A 21,258-nucleotide genomic window follows, 5' to 3' on the forward strand; every position below is an offset into this window, starting at 1 on the left:
ATTTCTGGTTTTATGATGGAGAGAAAGTCATTGATGAAGTAGCTGAAGTTGGTAGGTCCTAGAACATTACTTGAGGAACTCCTGCAACATTTCCCTGTAGCGGGGAGAGGTGCTGTCAAAGCTAGGTTGGACAAATATAATGTAACTTCCTACAGATAATATATACTGCAAGTATTTTTTTAAAATAAACTTGTTCAGACGTGATGCAAATCTGGAACAGGTGGGACTTGAACCTATGTCTCCTAGCATAGAGGTAGCTCATTGGGAAAGGTCAGTAACAGAAACACCAATTAAACAAATATTAGTTTTACATTCTTGAAAAATTGATGTCTCAACATGGATAAAACTCATCTATTAACATAAAAGAAAGAGTTCGAGGCATAAGATCAATGATATATTGAAGTATTGATCTAGACACTGGAACCAATGGAATCCAAAGTTATGGATCCCTCAAAATTTCTTCAGTAATATCACAGGACAAGTGCCAAAATTAGGAGAGCATGCCACAGACTAGTCAAGCAACAGACCAACAGTCATACACAATTGGGAGAAATCAGATGGCAGATCAAAAAGGTGGGCAAGGAAACCTCATGTTGATTACCATCTCACACACACTTCAAGCTGATTAATCAGTACTCTATCATGTCAAAAAATATTTGGAGGAATGACTGAAAGTAGCAAGGGCCCAGAATGTGCTCTGGGTGGGCAATTTCACTGTTCATCACAAAGAGTAGCTTGATGCACCACAACTGACTGAATTGGTAAAGCGCAGAGGATCAGGTAGCATCCATGGAGCAGAAGAATCAATGTTTCTTGCATAAGTTCTTCATCAGGAAGGTCATTCGTCATTCTTCATTCCTGACGAAGGGCTTATGCCTGAAACGTTGATTCTCTTACTCCTCGGATGCTGCCTGACCTGCTGTGCTCTTCCAGTGCCACACTTCTCAATTCTGATCTCCAACGTATGCAGTCCTCACTTTCTCCACAACTGACTGAAACTGACCAAGTCCTAAAGGACATAGCTGTTTTACTGAGTCTACACAATTGGACAGAGAACCACAAAGAACAAAAAAACCACACATACTTGACCTCAATTTGAACCGCAAACAATAAATGCTGGAGATCACAGCCGGTCAGACAAAATCCAAGAGGAGATAGAGCAAGCTTAAATTTCAAGCTAACCAACTCCCCAGCTCGGCGAATATACCCACAAGAACTGGAAACAGCAGCTGAGATGCAAATCTTGAAGACCTATGCAGCTAATTAATCAGAGGAGCAAATAATTGGATGTACGTTTGCTCGCTGAGCTGAGAGGTTCATTTCCAGATATTTCGTCACCCTACTAGGTAACATCTTCAGTGGGCCTCCGGGCGAAGCAGTGTACATGATTCCTGCTTTCTATTTATGTATGTTTCTTTGGGTTGGTAATGTCATTTCCTGTTCTTTTTCACAGGGGTGGTGGATAGCATCTAATTCGATGTGTTTGTTGACAGAGTTCCAGTTGGAATACCATGCTTCTTGGAATTCTCATGCATGTCTTTGTTTGGCTTGTCCTAAGATGTATGTGTTGTCCCAGTCAGAGTGATGTCCTTCCTTATCTGCATGTAAGGATACTAGTGAGAGGGTCATGTTTTGTGGCTAGTTGGCATTCTTGTATCCTGGTGGCTAGTTTTCTGCCTGTTTGTCCAATATAGTGTTTGTTCTAGTTCTTGCACGGAATTTTGTAATAGACATTATACATGCAACAAGCAAAACTAGGGTCTTTCAAGTTCATTAGCTGCTTGTGTGTGTTGGTGGGTTTGTGGGCCACCACGATGCCAAGGATTGAGTAGTCTGGCAGTCATTTCCGACATGTCTTTGATGTAGGGGAGAGTGGCTATGCTTGTTTGGGTTTGTTGCTGAGAAAAATCAGTAGACCGTTCATTGGGTACTCGTTCTTTTTGAATACACAGTATGGGTGATTTTCCTTTGCTCTGCATAATTCCTGTGCTGCAGTGTGTTTTGGCTCTTTGAAATAACTTCTGATGCAGTGTTGTTTGTGGATGTTGGGATGGTTGCTTATGTAGTTCAATATTTGGTCTGTATGTGTTGTTTTCCTGTAGATGCTGGTTTGAAGTTCCCCACTGGCTGTTTGCTCTACTGTGACATCAAGGAATGGCAGTTTGTTGTTGTTTTTCTCCTCTTGTGAAGGTTATGCCAATAAGGGATTATTGATGGTCTTGAATGTTTCCTCTAATTTGTTTCATTTAGTGATGACAAAGGTGTCGTCCACGTAGTGGACCCAAAACTTGGGTTGGATAGTTGGCAGAGCTGTTGGAGTCTCTGCATTACTGCCTCTAAGAACAGGAAATGATGTCACCAACCCAAAGAAACCCAAACATAAGTAGAAAGCAGGAATCATGTACACTGCTTCACCTGAGGCCCACTGAAGATGTTACTAATAGGGTGAGAAAATCTCTGGAAATGAACTTCCCAGCTCAGCGAGCAAACCTACATCCAGCACCTCAACTTGAGCTACAAATCTTCTCAAAACTCACTGAGCAAATAATTGTTAGACAATAATCACTGACATTCCAAAGAAAATTAAATCCAACCAACCTATTACTGTCCTATTAGTCTACTCTTAATTATCAGCAGTGATGAAAGTAGTCATTGGCAGTCCTTTCAAGTGGCATGTGCTAAAGAATTATTGCTCATTGATACTCAGTTTGTGTTTTTTCAGGGTCATTCAACTCCGAACTCATGACAGCATTGGTTCAAGACAAAACAGCCAGACTCTAGGAGCAGGGGGTGAGTGACTACTCTTAACACCAGGGCAGCATTTGACACAATAGAGCAAAGAGCCCTAATTGAATTGGAGTCAATAGGAATCAGGTTGGAGTCAAAATTAACACAAATTAAAGATGGTTGTAATTGGAGTTTTTCAGGATTGTACCCAAGACCCAACTGTCTTCAACTGTTTCAATGACCATCCCTCCATCGTAAGGGTCAGGAGTGGGGATACTTGTTAATGATTGCTCAACATTCAACACCACTCAGGATTCTTCAGACACTGAAGCAATCTAAATACATATGTAGCAAGACCTGGACAACATCCAAGTACAGGCTGTTAAGTGGAAAGTAACATTTATGACACACAAGTACGAGACAAAGACCATCTGCAACAAAGAAACGAGTCATTACTGCTCAACTCATTACTGTTTCAGTTCACTTAAATCCTTCATTATCAACATGCTGATCAGAAACCGAAATGGACCCGGTATATAAATACTACAGCTACAACAGCAGGTCAGATACTAAGAGTTCTGTAGCAAGCAGAATTCACCTCCCGTATTCCCGATTTTTGCACACTATCTAGAGGGCATATATCAGAGGTGTGATGGAATATTCTCCACTTGCCTGGACAGATGCAGATCCAACACTCGAGGACCTGACACCACCCCCGACTTGAATGGAACTCCCAAGTAACAGCAAAACAGTGGCAGCAGTGTGTATCGTTTGTATGTAGTTCCACCAAAGAACCTCCAGTAACACCTACTAAACCCGCTACTTCCTAACATGTAAAGGAACAAGGGTAGTAGATTCACAGGAACACCACCACCAGCAAGTTACCTTCCAAGACACACACCATCCTTTATTTGGAACCATTTTTCTGTTTCCCCCATTGCGGTTAGGTCAAAAACCTCAAAATTCCTTCCTAACAGCACTTTTGGTAGTCCTACCCTTGTTTGCAGTGGTTCAAGGTGGCAGCTCAATACTCATACAGGGCAACAAATTAGGACAACGAATGTTGGCACACAGTCAAGTGGCACCTACATCTATACATCCAGAAAAGAAAAACATGTTTAGGATAGCTAAAATATTCAGCTCAAGTTTACATATTTTATTCTTTAAACACAAGCAAGTATATTTCCTAAGTGGTCTAAGTGAAGTTTGGAATTCCCTTACAAAATCAGAAATTTCTGAAAAGGCTCAGCAGGTCTAGCAGCATCTGTAGAGAGAAATCAGAGTTAATATTTCACATCTGGTGACCCTTCAAAACTGATGGTAGCCAGGGAAAAAAAAAGTTTTTATGCAATAGATGTGGGTGGGGTGGTTAGGAGTAAACAGTAGGTAGAGAAAGAGCATAAACAGAAAGAAGAACCATTGGACAAAGAAATGGCGAATGGTCAGCCTAGGAGAATGAACTACTACTAATGGGCACTAGCGGTAGCCATCAAGAAGTTGTGTAATAGCAGACCATGTGATAACAAGGTCTAATGTGACGTAAGGGCATGGAGAAGGTGCCTAAAGCCCAAAAATCGTTGAACTCAATATTGAGTCCAGAAGGTTAGAGCTTCCATGCAGAAACTGAGGTGCTGTTCTTCTAGCTTGCACTAAGCTTTGCTGGAGCACTGCAGCAAGCATGAGATGAAGATGTTGGCCAGGGATCACAACGGTAGGTTGAAGTGGCAGGCAACTGGAAACTCAGTCTATTTTGTGGACAGAATCTAGGTATTCTGAAAAGTAGTCGCCCAGTCCACGCATTGTTTCTCCAATGCAGAGGGGACAACATTGTGAGCAGTAAATGCAGTTGCTTAGATTGAGTGTAATGCAGGTGAAGGAGGGCTTTATTCAGGCTCTTTGATACAGAGGATGGAGGAATGAAACAGTCAGGTGTTACACTATAGTTGCAGGAGATGATACCATAGACCTGGTGGGTTGAGGAGGGTGGAAGGAGCGGTGTGTATAGGGGAGGGGAATGTATATTTGCTGGTCACATCCCCATGGTGGTGAAAAAATATGACAGCTAATAATCAGCAGAGTGTGGATGCTGGTGGGATGGTAGATGAGGATAAGGGGGACCCTATAGCTGTTGTGGGAGACAAGTGACGGGGTGAGGGCTGAAGTATGAAAGAGGAGTCAGACCCTGCTGAGGGCTCTGTCAACTATGGTGCTGGAGAATCCGGAGTTGAGGAAGAAGGTGGACACTTTAGAGGCCACCTTGCTGAAGCGGACATCAAAACAGATTCAATCGGGTTTGAGAAACTAGGAGAATGGATTTGACTCCTTACAGGAAGCAGGATGAGGATATATAGTCAAGGTAATCGCGGAGGTCGGATGCTTTGTAGTTGATATTGGTGGCCAGCATATGCTCAAAAATGGGAACAGAGATTTGAGAAATGGAAGCAAGTCAGAGATGGACCAGGTGAAGGTGACAGCAGGGTGAAAATTAGAAGCGAAACTGAAATGTTTCCAATTCTAGACAGGAGAGAGAAAAGGCACTGATGATATCATTGCTATACCAGAGAAAAAAAAAGTGGTGGGTGGGTGCTGGATTAGAACCGGAATGTTGAATGTACTGCAGACAGACAGACCTAACTAGAGCTCATGTGAGTACCCATGGCCATCCTCTGACCTGAAGAAAATGAGAGTTAAAAGAGAAGTTGCTCAGGAGGAGACGAGCCCAGTCAGACAGGAGGGTGGTAGTGGATCAGGACTTTTTTCTAGGAAGAAGCGGAGAGCCCAGAGATCATGCTCATGGGAGATAAGCGTGTAAAAGAGATTGTAAATCCGTGGTAAACAGGGAGGTGGCTGGAGCCCGCAAACCAGAAACTGCCAAACTGATGTAAAGCGTTAGAGAATTTGTGGATGTAAGTGGGAAGGATTGGACAAGGGGATTAAAAACAAAATTGATTCAAGGTAGGAAGAGAAAAAAAAAGTGTTGTGTGAGGCAGAAACAATGGATCTACCCAGGTAGTCCTGCTTGTGGATTTTGGGAAGGAAGCAGTTAGGTTGGGTGGGGGTTGCAGGGGGGCTTCTCAATCACTATAATGTAGAGGTCAGTCCACCAGACAACAGCATCACCCTTGTCAGCAGGCTTAATTACAAAGTCAGGGTTAGATCTGAGAGCATGGGCACAGTCAGTTCAAAAGACACAGGAGTGGGTTAAAGGTGTGGACACAAATTCAACACACCACCTTGTTCCCTGGCCAATATCTGTCTGAGATTTCCTGCAGTACTCCTGTGAAGCTCAGTGCAAGCTAGAAGAACACCACTTCATTTTCCGTTTGGGAACTCTACAGCTTTCAGGAATCAATAAAGAGTACAACAATTTTAGGGTTTAAGGCACATTCTTCATGTCCTTACCACATATCAGGTCTTGTATGTAATAGCAGACCATGTATTAACATGGTTATCCATCACTGGTGCCCATTAGTAATTATTCATTCTTCAAGGCTGACTGTTACCCACTCCTTTGTCTGAACAACTGTACCTCTTTCTCTCGGCTCCATCTCCACCCATTGTTTACTCCTAATCAGAACACAACCTGCCAAACAAAAAAAAACCTAAATTTCTGTACAAAATACAACTTTTTCCCAAGCTACCATCAGCTCTGAATGGTCACCTGATCCAAAAAGGTAACTCTCCACAGATGCTAGGCAAAAGTGAGGACTGCAAATGCTGGAGATCAGAGTCAAGATTAGAGTGGTGCTGGAAAAGCACAGGAGGAGGTCAGGCAGCATCCGAGAAGGGAAAGAAAAAAGACGTTTCGGGCAAAAGCCCTTCATCAGGAATATTTCCAACATTTGCAGTTCTTTCAGCTTTTACTTGGCATTCTCTAGTTAGTTATCCAAGGTACAATGCTTACTCAACAGAGTACATAATCTGCAAGCAGCAGATTAACCTCAAGTGTTAAATAACTGATATTTGGGAACTCTCCTCATTTCCAGCTAAGCTAGGAATGCTGCTTTAATGTTTGGTCTTTATCAATCCAATGGTATTCCAAAATTTAATTACATTTAAGCTTATTAATACAAGGAGTCACAGAAAAAAGTATTTGAAGGTATGCATGAGAGAAATTGGTATCTGGCAATTTTTAAAAATATAAATAATTTTAAACAACTTTCTACTACTTTCCTCCACTCTCTATCCACTTCAACTCCTTGGCATAAAGTGTGTAAATTTTTCAAGAAAAAGAAATGAAATTTCAAATTAGATTTACATGCCTGCTTCTCCAGAGAAATTATTCATGTCAAAAGGGATTTATCCAGCAATTGTAAAAGCTATACAGCAATGGCTGATGACATGATACATAATGCATCACTGCAATCTATTACACAAGAACAAAAACTACTTGGTAAGCATCTATCAGCAAATGTGATTATTAGTTTGGGAAAGAGATGGAAAGATCCAGATTTACAGCCATATTAATCAATATGGCATGGCATAGTACCTCCAATACTTTTATGATGTCATAAATTGCGATGAAATGAGTCTACCTCAAAGAAACCCCTACAATTCTTCTGGTTTCCTCCCACGATCCAAAGATGTGCAGGGTAGGTGGATTAGCCATGGGAAATGTAGGGACTGAGGGGAGTTTGGGCATGGTGGTGGTGGTCTGGTAAGATAGTCTCTAGAGGGTCAGTGTGACCCTGATATGCTGAATGGCTGTTTCCACACTGTAGGGATTCTATGATTCCATGATTTTAATTTGGATGAATGAATTTGTATGGTCTGTGCTACTTCTACTTTCCTCCAGTGGAAACAGAGCTTCATATCCTTTCCAAATAAATTTAAGCATCAAATGAAACTTCTCCAGATCAAGTTATGGTCAGTATGGTCTATAAAAAGCATATAAATTTCAGTGTAATTGTCATGATTATTTCCCTGAAGAAAGAAACTGTCAAGTGGATAAGAAACTAGTGAATTACAGTCTTTCTGCAAAAGGTTATTCTAAACTCACTCTTCATTAGGTCCTAGTTCAACCTCTTTTGAGAAATGCTGACAAAATGATTTTGAGCCAGGCCTATTAAAAAAAAACACAGAAAACCACCTAGTTCAGTTGAAAAAATGCCTAGGGCAAAGCTAAAGCAAGAGAATACATATTGTAGCTTATGCGATCTGCACTCTACCTCATGCAATGTTTGCGAGTCTTAGGTCTCACTTTTTTCCTTTCTTTATAGTATCCAATGAGAAAACCCATACTGACTTTATGGTTGACAACAAGTTCAGTAAGGAACCATAAAAGTTCATCTTATCAAATCGTGATTGAACCATTTTAAGCACTCATTTCTATTCATCTTAGTAACCTGCTCCAACCATAGAACCATGGGAGAATTCTGTATTCTTGCAACTTTTATCTCCAGTTCATCCCACACTACTTACATTCTAGCACAGGTAAAACTTCTACAAATTTTTTCAACTCCTGATTTACAAAAAGATGGAAAACAAGTGCTTGCCTGTCTTTTCCTTCAAGGTTGTCTTTGAAACTCCCTTTTACTTCCAAACTTTTAAACATGGCAACTACTACTGAAATTTTTGGTTTGTGCAAAAGCTGTGTTCCATATAGAGGAGTATCTTTTGGACTTGTCTGCCATATTAAAACTGCTATAAAAATAACTTTTACACAAGGTGACTAATGAATGGCTCCTTGACTGGTGATTTTCAGAATACATTAGTATTCAAATCTAAACTATTACAGAAGAGTGCCTCAGCCCACTGTCATGCACAGTTTGGGGATATAACTGACTTTTAACAGGTATCATTATGCATTCTTGAAAGGGAAAACACACGCATGTCAGAATGGAAGATTCTACCAAAGTTTGTTGACCAGTTTGAAGGTGAAAATCTTGGGACAGTTCAACAAGCAATATTCTCTCCACAAGGAAGAGTGGAAGTATGACTGTTTGTCAAATGAGCTCTGCTAAAATGTGTTGAATGCAGCTCAAGTGGAAAGCAGTCCCACCTTCAGTCTAATCCTGCAGAAAAGGGAAGTCCTCCTGATGGGCTACATAAGTTCACATGAACCAATGGATGGCTGGACTGATTCAAAACAGTCAAAGCATATGTTTCTATGTGATAAACCACAAGAGTTAGAGGTAATGATGGTTGTCTACAAAATGGTCTTGCCAATGTCCTGGATGAAAATGCACCAGAAGACATTTTTACCATTATAAAAATCAGACTGTCTCACCATCTTTTATCAGATGGTCAATGTTGGGTTACATAAAAGCTTCTTGGCTTTCCCAACACTTCACACAAATTTGAGAGAGAGGAGGCCAGTGCAATTCCAATTTCAAAACTGCTCCGCAAAACCAAAATTAAAACCAAGTCATACAAGATGATATAGGACACATTAGATAACCAAAAGTATGATCAAAAGTAGATTAAGAATTTAACAACACCTTTCAGCACATTTAAACATCGGAAAACAATTAACAGAAGCATTTGAAAATAACAGCAAGACAGACAAGGATGCATTAGGTCAGATGATAGAGAACGCAAAACAACATTCCAGTAATAGCTGTAAATAAAAAAAAAAGGTAGAAGAGAGGGGAACTTCGCAAAATTACAATCACAAGGAAGTGGTATCAAGCAAACTGACAAGTCTTTGCGTCCACGTGGACTTCATCCTAAGTTATTAGCAGATGTTGCTAATAAAGTAGATTATGAGCAGATGTCAATTTTCAAAAATTCTATAGGTTCAGAAAAGCCTCTGTTGGGCCTGCAAAGCAGCAAGCATGATGCCTCTACTCAAGACACCAAGAAGGCACAAAACAAAAAGCTATAGGCCAGTTTGTTTGACGTGTCATGGATGAAAGAGAAAACTGTCAGAATCTATTATTAGGCATGAGAGCTGCATGCTTAGAAAAATGGGAAAACTCAGTATGGTTTTGTCAAAGGGAAAATCTTAGTCAACTGATTTGAGTTCTGTGAAGGAGTAAAATACATTGGGGATAAAGGGAAGACGATAGATGTACTGTTCTTGGATTTAAAAGACATTTGCTAACGACCAAATCAAAGGTTATTGTGGAAAATAAATGTGGTGCAGGGGGTAACGTATCAGCACGGACAAAAGATTGACCGGCCAGCTGGCAGAATGAATAAACAAACATGTGTAAATGTGCTTTTGATTGGCACGTGATGAATAGAGTCCCACAAGATTCTGTGCTGAGGCTTCAACCTTTTACAATTTACAGCAATGATTTAGATAAGGGTGTGAACGTATGCAAGCCAGTTTCGCATACATGAAAAAGGTACAGAGGTATATTGTGAAGATACAAATAAATTCAGACTGATACAGACAGGTTGAGTGACAAGGCAGATAAAGTATATTAAAGGGAATACATGGTGGTCACTTTGAGGGGAAGAATTAAAAAAAGCAGAGCATTACTTAAATGAAGATTGATCGCAGAATTCTAAGGTGCTCTAGTCCAATAGTCACAAGAAGTTCATATGTAGGTAAAGAACAATCCAGAAGGTCACTGGGATGCTTTCCTCGATTACAAGAGGAATTGAGCATTACAACAAGGTTGTTATGCTTCAGTTATACACGATTTGGTGAGGTCACATCTAATACTCTGTGGAGTTTTGATATCCTTATTAAAGCAAGGATGCACATGCATTGGAGGCAGTTTAGAGGTGACTTACCAGACTGATAGCTAGAATGGGAAGGTGGAGGGTTACGCAAAGGAAATTCTAGAGTTTGAGACCAGAGCAACAGAATGCATAGTGGTGAAGCAACTGAAAATCGGAGACACATAAGAGTGCAAACATCTGAGATCTTTGGAGAGTTCAAATTACAGAGATAAAGGATAAAGGCACTGAGGAATTTGAAAAAGAAAAACTTTTAAAAATGTTAAAGTGTAAATTGCTTACGTTTCTTTGTTCTGGATTCTGCTTCAGAGTATACATCTAACCTACTGAATTTGTTCATTCATTAAGTAGTCAAATCTTCAATACTCAAAAGGCAACACAAAACAATGCTTATGAAAGCTGTACTTTAAGCCTTGGTATTACTGATGCTCAGTTTGGATTCTGCCAGGGCCACCCAGCTCTTGACCTCAATATAGCTTTAGTTTAAACATCACCAAAACAGCTGAACTCCACAGAAAATAAGATTGTCTGCCTTTGACATCAAGCTCACCACCCAGCAACATATTTTCAAGTCTGGATGGCAAGTTGCAATATATTGTTCCACCAGTGTCACAAAGTGTCAAAATGATGAATGATGTATGGTCACATAGATCTTGAAGATACAGTGGAAAAAAAGTGTTTTGTCTCCACAATCTGGCGTCATTGAGTTACAATAAAAAAGGATAAAAACAAAATTACTTAAGAGCTCATCTTCTGTTTGTCTTGGGGTCTCAACCACAGCTGTAAGGCTTCTGCAAAGTGTACTTCAAGAAGTGCCCTGCTCTTGGAACAGCATAGATGACACTGGTGCCCCAGGAAATGCCAACTCTGTTACTGCACCACCAACACTAGGAGTCCCCCTCCCTTTGTATCCGAAGCCAGTTTCCCACCTTGATTAAAATTCAGCCCACACACATTAAATCAAAATTACAAAATCAACAACAGATTCAATAACTTGCTGCACAAGGTGTATACAGTCAAGCTAATCTAGGCTGCATATTTCTTCCATTCAACATCAGCTAACTATTCAGCAAGCATGATGATGATGATCCAGAATGAACCTTGTACATCAAATGAAAAGCACCTAAAGAGAAAGTTAAGTTGATGCTCTGATGAAACTAACCATCTAGAACATCGCATTTTAAAAAGTTTGTGGAACACAGAATTTTGATTTTAAAGTACATATCGCCAAATCTGAATGGCTTAATGACAGCTAACAATCTTTTGATTCCAATACAGCATTTATTCTTTTCAACTAAAATGTACAAGCAACCAGTGACAATTTCTTGAAAGATAAGTTAAGTTTTCATACTGCTGGATCTAACTTTTCAGTTTCAAATTGACTAAATCGAAATTTTCAAACTGTAGACAGAATATGAACAAATTTATAAGTTTGAATCCTCATAACATGAATCTAAAATAGTAACCAAGGCAATTGTTCTCAAAGCTCAATTCTAAAGTAAGCACATGAATCAGACAGTACGATGTGGCATAGCATGATTCCATTCAAGATCATTTCAGATGCAGTTTGCTCCTAATTAAGACTTGTCACAACTAACACCATTAAAAACGTTATGAAAACAGTCCTTAAACTTAAATCTCTGGAAAAACCTGGAAGGTTTTAAACTTTTTGGACATTCACGGAATTCCTTGTAAACAAAGCCAACAGTTTAAATGTGTACTGCTGCTGACTGAAAAAAATCAAAGTGGCTTTGGAGAAAGTGCTAAATAGAGCTTTCAAGGAGATAAGAAATAGGGCTTAGTGACCTGATTACTTGGCTCTGAAAGTATTTGGGGCCCTCTGCCTTGCAACAGTTTCTGGCCTTAGGTCTGTAACAACAGATTCAATGAGCCACTCTAAAGAAGACATTCCTAAGACTGCAGATTTGTCTCTCGAAATTCCAGGCACCTAAAAAGAGTTTGTAAATATCAGTATTTCCACTTAGCTTGTAAAACCTGAATGGGTGGATTGTAGTTCAAGACTTTGGGGACTGAACGAAGTTAATGACAACCAGAACTGGATGTGTAACATCATACACCCGTCAACAATTCAGCTTTGGTCAACAGGAAGTCTATAAGACATGGGAAGTCATTATATGTTATCCTATGTTTCCAAGTCCTTGACACATAGGGGTTGCTTCTTCCACTTTTTGTCTTGAAACCATCAACTCGACAGATACTGGTCTTTTGGTCTTCTGTGCATTTATGAATGCACGTGAGTGTGACTGGAGGGAATACAATTTGATTCTAGATGACAGCTGAGGAGGTTAAACATTTGCTTTAAGTATTGATCATAATGGATTCTTCAGAGTTCATTGAAGGCCATTGGATGTTTCCTTGACTCTGGATGGTACTACAAGAGAGTAATAAAGAAGAAACTTTCCCCATGGTAACGGAATCAACCGTTACATTAAATGGTGTGACTAGTAGAGTGAGGGTATTTGATTATCAGCACATTCTTCAGATTAAAAGACATAACAATTATGGCATTAATTTCTCACTGATACAGCTTTTTGTAAATAAAAAACTCAAGCAGTGATGGCCCAATATTAAACTGCTTTGATCCATCTTCCCAATTCAAATGTTAGGAAGAAACAAGAAAACAGCTCAGTAAAATAATTCCGAGACAAATTATTTCTTCTATAAATTATATTTTGAGCATAACAGAATTCCTTTCCGTGCAGTCTAATGGAAGAACTGCTAATGGATTCTTCCATTCCTAAACTAGGATCACACACAATAAAAAAGTAATATCTGTAAACTACTGTTCACAATGGGAATTGGTGCACATACTATATTGATTTCCGGAAGAGATCTGTTGAGATGCCACCAACCAAAAAAGGTTAATAATGAAAGTAAAAGCGTTTGGTATAGAGGGGAACATATTCTCACGGATAGGAGATTGCCTAGCTAACAGGAAACAACCTTTGACATGAATGGAACATCTTCTGGATGGCAAGATGTAATCAGGACTGGTACTACAGCCTCAACCTTTTACAATTTATACGAAGACTTGCATGAATGGATTGATGGCACAGTTGCCATATTTGCTGACGACAACAAAGATGTCGGAAAAATAAGTTGGGCAGAAGACAGAAATCTACCACAAAGGATTATAGGTAAGTGACTGGATAAGTACCTGAAAAATGGAAAAATGTGAATGTCTTTTTTGCAAGAAACAATAAAAAGGAAACATTACAATAAAAAGGAAAAATGGAGAGATATTGTAGAGCTCAGACATGCAGAAGTGAGAAAGAGTACTAAGGAAACTAATAGGGCTAAAGGCTGAGTGTCTCCAGTCTGATAAGTTGTCTCCCAGAATATTAAAAGGAAGTAGTAACCTTCAAAAAGAATCCTTACTGTCTGAAAAATTCCCAGAGAATTGGATAACTGTCAGTCAATGTGCCACCCTTATTCAAGAAAGGGAAGAGTAAAACAGATAAACATAGGTCAATTAGCATAACCCCTAGCGGGTTTTGAGAATATTTGTAGCTCAGGTTGAGGTTCTGGATGTATGTTTGCTTGCTGAGCTGGAAGGTTCATTTTCAGACATCATTACCATACTAGGTAACACCTTCAGTGAGCCTCCGGACGAAGCATTGCTAATGATTCTTTGTTCTATTTATATGTTTGGGTTGGCGATGTCATTTCATATTCTTTTTCTCAGGGGGTGGTAAGTGGGATCCAAGTCAAGAGTTCCAGTTGGAATGCCATGCTTCTAGGAACTCTGTCTGTTTGGCTTGTACTAGTATGGATGTGTTGTCCCACTCGAAGTGGTGTCCTTCCTTATGTGTATGTAAGGATAAGAGTGAGAGAGGGTCATGTCTTCTTGTGGCTAGTTGATGTTCATGTATCCTGGTGGCTAGTTTTCTGCCTGTTTGTCCAGTGTTGTGGTTGTTACAGTTCTTGCAAGATATTTTGTAAATGACAATGGTTTTGCTTGTTGTCTGTATAGAGTCTTTCAAGTTCATTCACTGCTGTTTTAGTGTGTTGGTGAGTTTGTGGGCTACCATGATGCCAAGAGGCCTGGGTAGTCTGGCAGCCATTTCTGAGAGGTCTTTGATGTAGGGGACAGTGGCTAGGGTTTCGGGATGTGTTTTGTCTGCTTGTTTGGGTTTGTTGCTGAGAAAAACAGCAGACTGTGTTGGGCACCCATTCTTTTTGAATACACTGTATAGGTGATTTTCCTCCGCTCTGCACAGTTCCTCTGTGCTGCAGTGTGCGGTGAACGACAATGACAATGACCACAGTACGCCAATTTCTAGCTGGTGTCCCCTACAAAGGCGTCTCAGAAATGATTGCTAGACTGCAGTGCTTTGTCCGGAGGCTCACTGAAGATGTTACCTAGTATGTTGACGAAACCTACATCCAGAGCATAACATCTGTCACTGGGAGGATATAATAGCAATGATATAGTCAAGCAGAGTCACAACAGTTCCATGAAGGGGATATCATGCTTGATAAATTTATTAGAATTATTTGTGGTAATAAACATGAATTAGGTAAAGGGGAACCAATATTTGGACTTCCAGAAGGCATTTAATAGGGTACTGTACATTAGACTACTTACCCACAAACATGAGCAATATAGCGCGAACAAGCGCCATTCCCAGGATGGCAAACTATAACTAATGGGATGTCACAAACATCAGACTGGGTACACAATGGTTTACAATATACAAAGTTAAAAATCACAACCAGGTTATAGTCCAACAGGTTTAATTGGAAGCAGACTTGCTTTCAGAGCGATGCTCCTTCATCAGGTGATAGTGGCGGGCTCAATCCTAACAGAATTTATAGCAAAAATTTAGTGTGATGTAACTGAAATTATACATTGAAAAACTGATTGTCTGTTAAGCCTTTCATCTGTTAGAATACGGTGATAGTTTCACTTCTTTCATGTGTAAATCAGAAAATTTTTAAACAAGGTTGCATTCTTGGGTTAGCCATTAACAACGGTGATAGCTAGACAATATGTTGAAGATGTTAGCAAAGTTCAGTGATGCTTTTATTGAATGGCAGAATAGGATCAAGGGGCTGGGCAGCTTTCTTCTGGTCCTAATTTTTTTACATTCTTATGAATTAATCCCTTGTGATTTTTATTGTTCATTACTCCTAGACCATCTGATGTTCAGGAAATATACCTGGCTTATGAATGTATTCAAAAGTTTCTTACCTTAGGGAATTGCTTTACAGGAATTAACACTTTTTGAGCCAACTTCATGTTTTTGTTACTGACCACATCCACAAACTTTTCTTCATCACTTCCCTCACCTGCTTCTATTTTGGTTATTTCTGCAAAGGAAAAATCAAATGTGTGATCACTGTAGGCATTTGCTCAAATTTTTAACTGGACACTGAAGTTGTTCAACATCCACTATATACACCAGCAACAAAAGAATACATTGATAAAATGTTCAAGTAAACTTAGAGATTTGGACTAGTTATTTTAAAATCGACCTCTTCAGAAATGCTGTGACACACCTCTGGGTCAAGTGGCATCTTTTGGGCTTAGAGGTAGCAATATTACCACAAAATTGTCAACAACGGACTACCATTTTCAAAATGTGAACTCTAACTGCATTAATTGATCTCTGATGATTGATTTTGAATTGAAAGCTTTCCAACCAATCTGCAAAATATTAATTCAACTTCTAGCAGTTAGCATGTAGCCCCAAGGTCAAACTAGTTCTAATTTTCAGTAGGAATGTCCAGGATAGCAAGGGAGAAGGCAGGCAGTGGCACTAAGTAAATTGTAACAAAAACAAAACTTGGTGTCAAGTAGTGATGGCTAGATTCTCGTGTTGGAGTTGGTCATGGCTTGGCACCAGAGTTGAATACACTTTATTGGTCAATTATCAGGCCTGCATGAATACTGTCCAGGTATTACTGTAATTGGACACAGATTGGATCAGTATTGGAGTATGGTCTGTTCTGATATAATGAAATAGTCCCATTCATGCAATCTTGTGTTTTAAGAAATTTGCACAATAGCCGCCATTTAAACTAATGGGGCCAGAATCACATTATAGCCAATACAGGTTAAGAAAAGTTCACGTTCGATAAATAATGGTCTAAATTCTTCAACTGCGTTAAAGCTAAATCACACTGAAGAAACAGTGAAATTGACTGTATTCACAAAATAGAAATGACCATTTGCAATAAGCAAACTTCTGATATTTCATGAAGGGAAGGGTAATTGATGAAGCACTTGAAGATGTTCAGGCTTAGGACACTATATAGAAGAACTCTTGCAGCAAATTTCCTGGGAATGTTAGAACTGGTATTATGACTCTCTGGGGTAGTAGGAGTTAAGTCAAGCCACATTATTCCCAGCAAACGTTAAAGTTTTTTTTTTAAAGTATACACAATGCCCCAGTTTTCTCTATTGCAAAAGAAACTTTATTCACGAAAAGAAATATTTGGTACCTATACAGTTAGAGCCGTTCATATCTATACTTTCAACTTAACTTGTTCTAAGTCTTTGACTCTCACCATTCTGTTTGTAGTCAACCTCTTGGAATTTATAGTTAAAAAGCACAACACCAGGTTATAGTGCAACAGGTTGATTTGGAAGCACTAGCTTTCAGAGCACTGCTCCATCATCAGGTGGTTGTGGAGTATAAACTGTGTCTTATGATCTTATGTCTTACGATCTTATACTCCACAACCACCTGAAGGAGAAGCGCTCTGAAAGCTAGTACTTCTAAATAAACCTGTTGGATGAAAACTTGGTGTTGTGTGATTTTTAAAGTTTGTACACCTCAGTCCAACACCAGCATCTCCAAATCTTGGCATTGAGCTGGGGTGTCAACTGTGCCCAATTATTGAATAAACCCCCATATTCTTTGGTAGAAGGACCTTACATGGTTGTCCTTCCCCACTGCACCTTGGTGGCAGCTGCCCCAAGCTTCAGCAAATCCTTCAGCGTATAGTCCTGGGCCTTGGAATGTGCCAGTTTGCAATACTTGGTCGGGGTCAACTCCTTCAACTGGAAGGCCAACAGATTTTAGGCACACCAAAAGAGAATCTTTCACTGAGTTGATGGTATTTCAGGTACAGTTATGTTTGTCTCGGTGTGTGTACTGGGGAACAGGCCGTAGGGCACGACGTCCCATGTCACAGAGCTGCTTGGGCCAAATCTCGACAAAGACTACTGCATTCCCCTCCAAAGGGGTATTACAGAAGGAGTGTGACAGTATTGTCGCCTCCACAGTGCTTCGAGGGCAGTGTGCAGTGGGGCAGAGACTCCGGGCATGCATGAAAGATCTCAGGCAGTGCCCTTCTTACCAAGTGATGTCTTGGTGCTTGTTTGAAAGTTCTGGTGATTAGGCATTCTACCAAATGGCTCTGACAGTTTGCTCAGGGAACTGGTCCACAGGATCCACCCTCTCCTTTTCACATAGGGTCTCAAGAATGCTACATGCTGATCACTTCCTAATGGAAGTATGGTCAAAAGTGGTTTCCTTTGCAAATTTCTCCACAAAAGGATGGTTGTTACGAAACGGTCCAACTACTTGGAGCACTCCGCAACAGTGAGGCCAGGCCCATACTTTGCAACACCAGGGACAAGTAGGACCTCAGTATGTCGTGACACTTGGTGTTTGTGTACCAGGATCTAAACACCACTTGGTGCAGCCCCACACAAATGTGGCCATCAGTGTGAGGGAAGCATTGGGTGTATTTTCTCCCCCTTTGAAGATGGGCCACGTCTGAAGGAGCACCAGGTACAATCTCCACCTGAAGTGAAAGATGACCAGAGGGACTGCAATGGTACAGGTTCAGGAAGTACCCTACCCACAGTACCTCACATGTGATGACCATATTTTTCTGCTGTGGAGAGTGACCGGTGCTGCCCAATTTCTGCCTCACCTTTGGGACATGCTCCTCCCAAAACTTGGCACATGCCCCAGTCCCTTCGAACCAAATACCCAGCACCTTCAAGTGGCCTGTCCTGACTGAAGGGGGTAAAGTATTGGTCTGTCCAGTTTCTAGAAGAGCACAGCTTCACTCTTGCCTCAACTTACTTTGGCCGCCGAGCCCCATTCAAACTGGTGAACTGAATGGATCAGAGTAGAAAATGGAGACGTCATCCATGTACAAGGAGGCCTTAACCAATAGGACAGTGTGGTGCTGGAAAAGCACAAAAGTACAGCAGTATCTCAGATGCTGCCTGACTGGCTGTGATTCTACATCACCACATTCTTGACTCTGATCTCCAGCATCTGCAGTCCTCACTTTCTCCTAGTTGATCTAAACCTCCAGGCCCCACTGTCAGGAGTAGGCACCTCTCTCAGGCTCGCATCCTTCCTGATGGACTCAGCAAATGGCTCTATAAACACACAAAGCAGGAGAGAGTGGGCAGAGATTAGAGTGGTGCTGGAAGAGAACAGGTTAGGCAGCATTCAAGAAGCAGGAAGAGTGATGTTTTGGGCAAAAGTCCTTCAGCAGGATTCCTGAAGGGCTTTTGCCTGAAACGTCAGTCTTCTTGCTTCTCAGATGCTGCCTGACCTGCTGCGCTTTTCCAGCACCACTCTAATCTTAACTCTAAGTCTCCAGCATCTGCAGTACCCACTTCTGCATAGGAGAGATTGGGCAGCCTGCCGGACTCCATCTCTGATTGAAAAGCTTCCCGATTCCCACCTATTAATGGAAACTGCACTAACAATGCTGGTATAGAGCAGTCAAATCCAACTGCAAATTCCCACCCTAAAGCCCATTTTGGAGAGACTCTCTCTCATGTATGTTTGTGACAAAGGCTTTCTTCGGTTTCAGGCTAATGAGGCAAGTGTCCATCCCCTGTCCTGCATGTAGGTGATTATATCAGAGAAGCTCGAGACTCAGCAATCTTCCTGCCAGATCAGGCTGGATCACTGATCTCGGGGCAGATCTGACCTCGGTTGGTAATGACCTTTGGATTACAAAATCTTGTCAGCAAGATTGGTCACAGATTTCTGACATTTTCCCTCTCTCCCTTCCACTTGTACATGAGCGTGATGATATCTTTCCTCATGGATTAGCTCATGGTACCTGCCAAGAGAATACGGTCATACACCTCCAGCAGATCTTGGCCGATCTAGTTCCGTAGAGCAGAACACAACTTGACCGGTAAGTCATTCCTTCCAGGACTTTATTTAAAACAAAAAAGGACTCTAGGGCCTTAGTTAACTTGTCCAGAGATAGCAACTGGTCCAGCTTCTCCCATGTGTGACAGTGTGGCCAAGTTGTTCCTGTCCTCTGTCAGTGGTCTGTGTGTCATACAGTCTGGCACAAAGATTTGCTGATCCTCATGTCAGACTGAGATGTTAGCTATCTTCTCCCTTTATGATACCGAGCACAGACATCACCTTGTGCTCATGTATCTTTTTTCCCAAGAAGGTATACATCTCATCCTGCTCCACAGAGCAGACCCTGGACTGGAAGATTATCTTGGAGGCCTCAGAGGCAAAGATTAAGGATTGTTGGCCCTTAACCTCCTGGAGGTCTCCATGACATTGACCCCCATTGTCTGCCGCAGGAGTAGGTTTTACATACTTCTGAAGTTTGGACAGTTTTCCCTGCCTCTCTCTCACCTTCTGCACACCTTTGGAGGATAAAGAACCTCTTGATCCTCCCTTTGACTGGTTTCCCACCAGTCCGCTGGAGACTCAAACAGGGGCTTCTCCAACCTACATAACATCTTTTGAGCTCCTCAATGTTTTCTGGGGTCAACAATTTCACATTCAGCTTCTACAGTTCCTTTGCCAGCCCACTGGACATTGTGTAGGTGACAGTCAGCCAGAGACAGTGGCTCAACGTTGGTGGATCTGACAGAACACTAAGAACACAAAACAGGAAATCTATCCTTGAGCTGATCTGCCTGGTTGCGACCAGGCAGGTGTATCTACGATGCGCTTCATGTACAGGCGTGCTGAAGACAACGTGTAGCTTGGCATCTTTGACAGTTTCCATCAGGACTCTGGACATTGCGTCCAGTTTTCTGTTCCTGAACCGAATCATACGTTTGTATCAATGATACATTTGAAGTCTCTGGCCAGAATGACCGGACTGGATGTAGCCAACAACAGTGGAAGCTGCTGCAGGACAGGCAAATGTTCACTCTTTCCAGCTAGGGCATATACATTAATTAGTCTCAGAGGAGCATTTTTGTAGCTAATGTTTACTACAAGGAGGCACCTACCCACTACCCCTTTCAGGCCAAGTTTGGTAGAATGCAGAAATCAGGTTTCGGTACTAAATGTTGGTACAGATATACAATCCTGTATCCAAAATCTCAAAATTCAAAACGTTCCAAAATCTGAAGTCTTGCTTCTCCATAAGTTTGTTTGGCATGCAAACAGTTAAACCAACTCCACACCCACTCGACCCATGTCACGCAGATGTGACATGGTAGCGTGGCCCAGCACTGGCAGGCTTCAATTCTGTCTCAGCGGTCGTGGTACTCAGAGGCGTTTGCTGTTAGGTAATTTTTTTTATTTCATCGTGAAACTGTCACCTATTCAGAAATCCGAAAAATTCCAAATTCCAAAACCACCTGGCACCAAGGGCGTCAGATAAAGGATTGTGTACCTGTTCCATTTAACATGTAGGATATTTGAATGAATTTGAAATGGACATTAGCAAACATGTAATCATATGAAATATTTAACCTGATTTACTGTTTCCATTAATTCTGCGTAGTACATTAGGTGTTTGATTTTGGGGGGGGGGGGGGGGGGGAAGAACAGGTGAAAATGCTATTCGTAATTTTCAGTGCGATTGGTTAACCAATGAAATTATCGAGGAGAAAGTGAGGTCTGCAGATGCTGGAGATCAAAGTTGAAACTTTATTGCTGGAACAGCACAGCAGGTCAGGCAGCA

General features: G+C 41.0%; 1 protein-coding gene across 7 annotated transcripts in view; it reads right to left on the bottom strand.

Moving 5' to 3' along the window:
- LOC122548906 (KH domain-containing, RNA-binding, signal transduction-associated protein 3-like) overlaps positions 1–21,258 on the bottom strand; it is a 172,583-nt gene that overhangs the window by 106,803 nt on the left and 44,522 nt on the right. For all 7 annotated transcript variants that reach the window (XR_006311362.1, XR_006311361.1, XR_006311360.1 and 4 more), the window contains one exon: positions 15,575–15,693. Coding sequence is in view for 4 of the 7 variants with exons in the window: in XM_043687862.1 (XP_043543797.1) it covers positions 15,575–15,693 (119 nt within the window). In the remaining 3 variants the exon portion in view is untranslated. The remainder of the gene's footprint in view (positions 1–15,574; positions 15,694–21,258) is intronic.

The sequence above is a fragment of the Chiloscyllium plagiosum genome, chromosome 4, assembly GCF_004010195.1.
Source record: "Chiloscyllium plagiosum isolate BGI_BamShark_2017 chromosome 4, ASM401019v2, whole genome shotgun sequence".
Classification (NCBI taxonomy): Eukaryota; Metazoa; Chordata; class Chondrichthyes; order Orectolobiformes; family Hemiscylliidae; genus Chiloscyllium; species Chiloscyllium plagiosum.